General features: G+C 28.6%; 1 protein-coding gene across 1 annotated transcript; it reads left to right on the forward strand.

The window, feature by feature from the left end:
• Window positions 1–1,262: 1,262 nt before the first annotated feature.
• Window positions 1,263–4,681, forward strand: LOC130809835 (cytochrome P450 76AD1-like). The gene is made up of 2 exons (XM_057675667.1): window positions 1,263–2,196; window positions 3,796–4,681. The coding sequence occupies exons 1-2, from the start codon at window positions 1,327–1,329 to the stop codon at window positions 4,399–4,401; spliced, it is 1,476 nt and encodes a 491-aa protein (XP_057531650.1). The 5' UTR covers window positions 1,263–1,326; the 3' UTR covers window positions 4,402–4,681.
• Window positions 4,682–5,534: the final 853 nt, after the last annotated feature.

The following is a 5,534-nucleotide window of genomic DNA, read 5'->3' on the forward strand; positions in this document are numbered from 1 at the left end:
CCTTTGAAAGTAATATAGATAATGCTTAATATTAGTTATATGTACAATTACACTTCTTTATTTATATTTTTTAGTAATTTAAATTATGATCATAATATGTTTAAAATCATTTAGAGTAATAAAATAGGCAATCATTCAAGTACAAATACTAAAAAAAAGTTAGAAATGACCACATTAGTATTACTAGTACTCTATAAGTATTTAGTTAGAGTATACTATATTTTCTCGTTGGTCAGAATAGTTACAGTTAACCATATAAAATATCTCAAAATAAAAATCATAGAATGTATGCCAAAAGCATAGTTTACATTATTGTATTGACATATATATTTTTTGGTTTGTAGGATTTATTTGTTGCTGGAATAAACACTACCGATATGACCCTAATGTCGACTATCATAAAATATTTATGTAATTCAGAAATAATATCAATGACCCAGAATAAAATGGACAAAATAATAGGTAAAAATGAATCAGTATAGGAATCGGTTAGCCTATTTTGACACTAAATAATTACTTACATTCTAAATTCTTAAATGAAAAACTAACTAGTTAAAATAAACAAGTAGCCGGAGAAATAACTAATAAAGTATTCTTTTCTTTCATTATTAAAGTCGAGTGCTTATATTTCTATGGTAATTTTATAGCATTTAAGTTTCATTAATTAATAACTTGAGATTTAATCTTTATTATTGTCGATTTTCTTCACAAATACGTAAACGGATTTTTTTTTTGTAGCATCTAAGAGTCTAAGGGGACCCCTCTATGTTTCATATAAGTGTATTTTTAATTCAAATGAATTTCCTATCAAGTAATGTGATGAAATAAATATATTAGCTTACAATAATTAATTTTAAAATTGTAATAATTGAGTTTAAATTGCGCAATAATGAGACAACATGATGTTGGTTTCTAGATGTATTGACAAAAATGGTAATGCACAGTTACATACATTAGTGGTTGAGTTTATTCTGAGTTAATTTCGAGTCTTGTGTCCAAACTGAATTTTACATTATTATAAATTTTGTTTTAAAGTCGGGTTAGATTGAATTCAATTTCATAGTCGGCCATATATCAAGTCATGAAATCTGTTTTAAATAATTCTAATTAATAGTATCACAAAAATAAAGTAACAATAAAATTTTCACAAATTCTCATGATCTCATATAAGACAGGTCGTAAAATTTTTAAAAATAAAAAAGACACAACTATTTGGTATAGTAGCTCAACATTCCCCACATCTATAAATAAAGCAATTAAAAAACTCGCATTGCATCTAAAATAAAAAACAAACACACACACCAAATCATTATCTCCAACAAAAAAATGTCAATGGAATACTACACCTTTTCATTATTGTTTTTCCTCCCTATAATCTTCAACATCATATACTCAAGATGGACGACCAAATCCACACTACCACCGGGTCCGAAACCATTGCCTATTATAGGCAACATCCATCAACTCGGTAACATGCCTCATCGTGCTGTTGCCAATCTTTCAAAAATTTACGGTCCAATAATGACTTTAAAATTAGGAAGTCGCACAACAATTGTAATTTCATCCTCAAAAATACTCCATGATGTGTTCCTCAAACATGATTTAGCCTTTTCAGGTAGAGTTGTTCCTCAAGCAGGAAAAACACTTAATCATGACAAAATCTCCGTAATTTGGCTCCCTGTATGCCCCAAATGGCGCCAACTACGAAAAATTGCAACAATTCAATTATTTACAACCCAAAAACTAGACGCAAGCCGATTTTTAAGAGAGAAAATTATGAAAGAGCTAGTCGAGTATGTACAAAAATGTTGTGAGACTCGTGTACCAGTTGATATAGGTAAGGCCGGATTCACTACTACGCTAAATTTGTTGTCAAATACGCTTTTCTCGAAGAATTTGGCTAGCTATGTTTCTTCATATCCACAAGAGTTTAGGGATCTTGTTACTCATCTATCCGAAGAGGCTGGAAAGCCTAATGTTTCTGATTTTTTTCCTTTACTTGGAAATTTGGATTTGCAAGGAGTGTTGAAAAGATGTACCATTACTTATAACAAGATTTTTGCTATTTTTGATGAAATTATTGATGCAAGGTTGAAAGGAAATTCAAAGGGAATAAATGATGATGTCTTAAAAACTCTACTCAAGCTTGTTGAAGATCAAGAATTGAGCCTTGATGAGGTTAAGCATTTGCTCTTTGTAAGTATTTTTACTTTTACACCTTCAAAAATACATATTATTTTCCATATTTTTTTACACTGTTGAGACAACTAAACTTGATCACAGTCATCATACCCACATATTTATTTCCTCTCTGTGGCTTTAAATTTATTGTATTTTTCAATTCATTAAATTTTTTCGATTCCATTTTTAAAAGAGTTTACTTTTTTTTTTTTATTATTGTTACTCATCCACACATTTTATATATACTCCTATTTTTTTAAATCAAAAGAAATTATCTTGAACAATCCAATTTTTCATAATTTTTCTCTAATAATCTCACATATTGATTAACTATAAATAACTCCAATTTTGAGGAATATCTTCATAGAGTATGACTTGTGTAACAAGTTTTTTTTTTATAAAAAAAGATAAATTAAAATAAAATGTCGAAATAAAATATTTCAAAAAATTCTGATTTTTGTAACATTTAGAATTTTTTATATAAATTTTTAAATATTTTCTCTGATTTTAAATTAATTTTCAATTTAATTTTTTTGTGAATTACCTGTTATAGCAACTCATTAGAATCTAAGTTTACTTTAGGCAAATACCCTCTAAAGTTGAGATTATTCATTGCTAATCAATTGGTATGGAAAAATTATAAAAAGTTTAGATTATTTTAAATAATTATTTCAATAAAAAATTAGATAAACTATAACTAATTATTGCAACGATATAACTTACGGTAAGAATTTATTTATTCTAATATTGATTGTATCCAACAAAGGTTGTTGGACTTTTTGCAACGTAGGAGATAGAAGTGGATATCTTTTAACTTTTTACTCAAATGTCTAGCATAAAAAAAAAATTTAAAAAAAGAAAAAATTCTCTGAGGATCGATATTTAAATTTGAGCAATACAATTGGAGCTGTATGTTTGCTTTTAGTTCAATTTTGATAAAAAAAATAATAATAAAAATAAGAAATTATACATACTGAATTTCAATTTTTTTACTTAATATCCAAATCAAACTTTTTCTAAATTAAACTAAATTAAACATGGATAAATCAAATTAAAACACAAAATAAAATTAGCTCAATCAAATATTAAAATCATAACAATAAACTAAATTTCGAATATATGATCAAAAGTTTGATAGATAAATATTTAAAGTTTAAGTATCCAAATTAAACAAAAAATTAAATTTCAACGAATTATTTATTAATACACTTTAAAGCTCTATTATTTTTTCTTTTCTTTTGACTTGCAACTGTAATAATAACCACTTAAAAGCTCAATCTTTTTGGAATTTTTTATAATAAAATCAAATTTAAATCAAAAGTTATGTTTTTCAATCCAATTTAAATAGAAATACTAAAAAAAAAAACTAATTTCTTCGTTAGATTTGGTTTAATTCTTTTTAAAATATTTCATCAAATAACTTAGAGTACAACCATAGAAATAAAGATATTGTCTATGTGGCTTAAGTGCTAATAATTGGAAGCAACTAATATTTTGAGCATATAATATGTGACTTTAGTTTTGATTTTATAAGTTTTAAATTTCTTTAAGTTTATTATGTGGTAAGAAATAGTACTCATTTATGCATGTATATCAATGTTTTGTGGTTTCCAGGATTTATTTGTTGCGGGCACAGACACAACCAGTAATACATTAGAATGGGCTATGACAGAATTATTACGAAATTCTGAAAAGATGTCAAAAGTTCAAATTGAGATGGACAAAGTGCTAGACACTCAAGAACAATTGCAAGAATCAGACATCGCAAAACTACCATATCTTCAGGCAGTAGTGAAAGAAACATTTAGATTACATGCACCAACTCCATTTTTGGTGCCCCATAAGAGCGAAAATGATGTTCAACTAGGTGGCTATTTAGTACCCAAAAACTCAAGTATTTGGGTAAATATTTGGTCAATCAATCGTGAATCAAGTGTTTGGTCAAATCCAGAAATGTTTATTCCTGAAAGATTTTTGGAGAAAGAAATAGATATCAAAGGAAGAAATTTTGAGCTTATACCCTTTGGATCAGGAAGAAGAATATGTCCAGGTATGCCTTTGGCTCAAAGAATGTTGCATCTGATGTTAGCGACCCTTCTTAAATCTTTCAATTGGAAGCATGTTTATGAGAATGGTGCAAAAGAGATAAATATGGAAGAAAAGTTTGGGATTACACTACAAAAACTTGAGCCACTTCAGGCTATTCCAGTTCCTAAGTGATCTATATGGACTAGATTTTATATCCCAAAAATAATAATCAGAAAAAGATAGGTTTTTTTATGCATTCTGCATATATGTGGGTTGTCGAGATGTCTCAACTAGTGGTTTGTTTCTGTAGTAAAATAAGAATATTTCCAAAATTATTTTAGTAAACATATTATATTGTAATTATATTTTTCCTTATTTTTAGCTTTATGTATAAACACACGGTGTTATCAAAATTTAAAAATTAATGTAAAACAGTATTCATAAACCAACTTCCACAATTTAATTCTCTTCATGGTATCAGAGCCGATGGTGTTTTTCAGCGACCTATAACCGGCCTATCTTATCGGCGTTCATCATTTATTGAAAAAAAAATCTTACCTGAAATGGAAATCGAGATCCGGTTGCCATCATCGGCACCATTGTTACAACTTAAACAGTTAACACCAACAACAATATCTCTAACCTCGGATTTCGCTTTCAGACGAACTACCTTGTAAACGGCGTTGGAAAATCCGCCTAACTCTACAAAAAGAGAAAACACAAACCCAGATCTTGTAAACATACAAAGCCCCAACCATTCTCTCCTTTCTATCCTCTCTCTTATACCAGCGAAGGGGATCCTTAAAGTGTTTTTATATGGAGGCACAAGCAAATTGTCATACCTTAAATCCTCAAATAAAACAAATCAGGTCTCCTAAACCCATTTGCCCAGCAACATTCGACCCTCATCAAGCCTACACTCACTAATGAAAAAAAGCTTATATGCTGCGTCACATATGCTGCGGTTTTCTAAAGACGCAGCATATAAGTAGTAGGAAAAACCAAAATATATAGTATATGCTGCGGTTCTTCAATAACCGCTGCATATACTATTAATTTTTTTTTTGTTCAAAATCCCGCCCTTATGTAAAGTAAAAAATCTCTCTAAAATTTTCATTTTCATTTCATCTTCAACCTACGGAACCCACGAAAACCTTATCTTCAATCTTTAAGGCCTTCTTCTTCAAACTTTAAGACCTTGAAAATTTTCATTTTGCTAACTTACGAAATTTGCTTGTTCTTGCTCTTTTTATTCTTTCTTGTTCTTTTTCTTACCTATGAAAAACCCATGAAACCCCACGAAAACCCATTGAAATCTCACCTTG

Source organism: Amaranthus tricolor, chromosome 4 (assembly GCF_026212465.1).
Source record: "Amaranthus tricolor cultivar Red isolate AtriRed21 chromosome 4, ASM2621246v1, whole genome shotgun sequence".
NCBI lineage: Eukaryota > Viridiplantae > Streptophyta > Magnoliopsida > Caryophyllales > Amaranthaceae > Amaranthus > Amaranthus tricolor.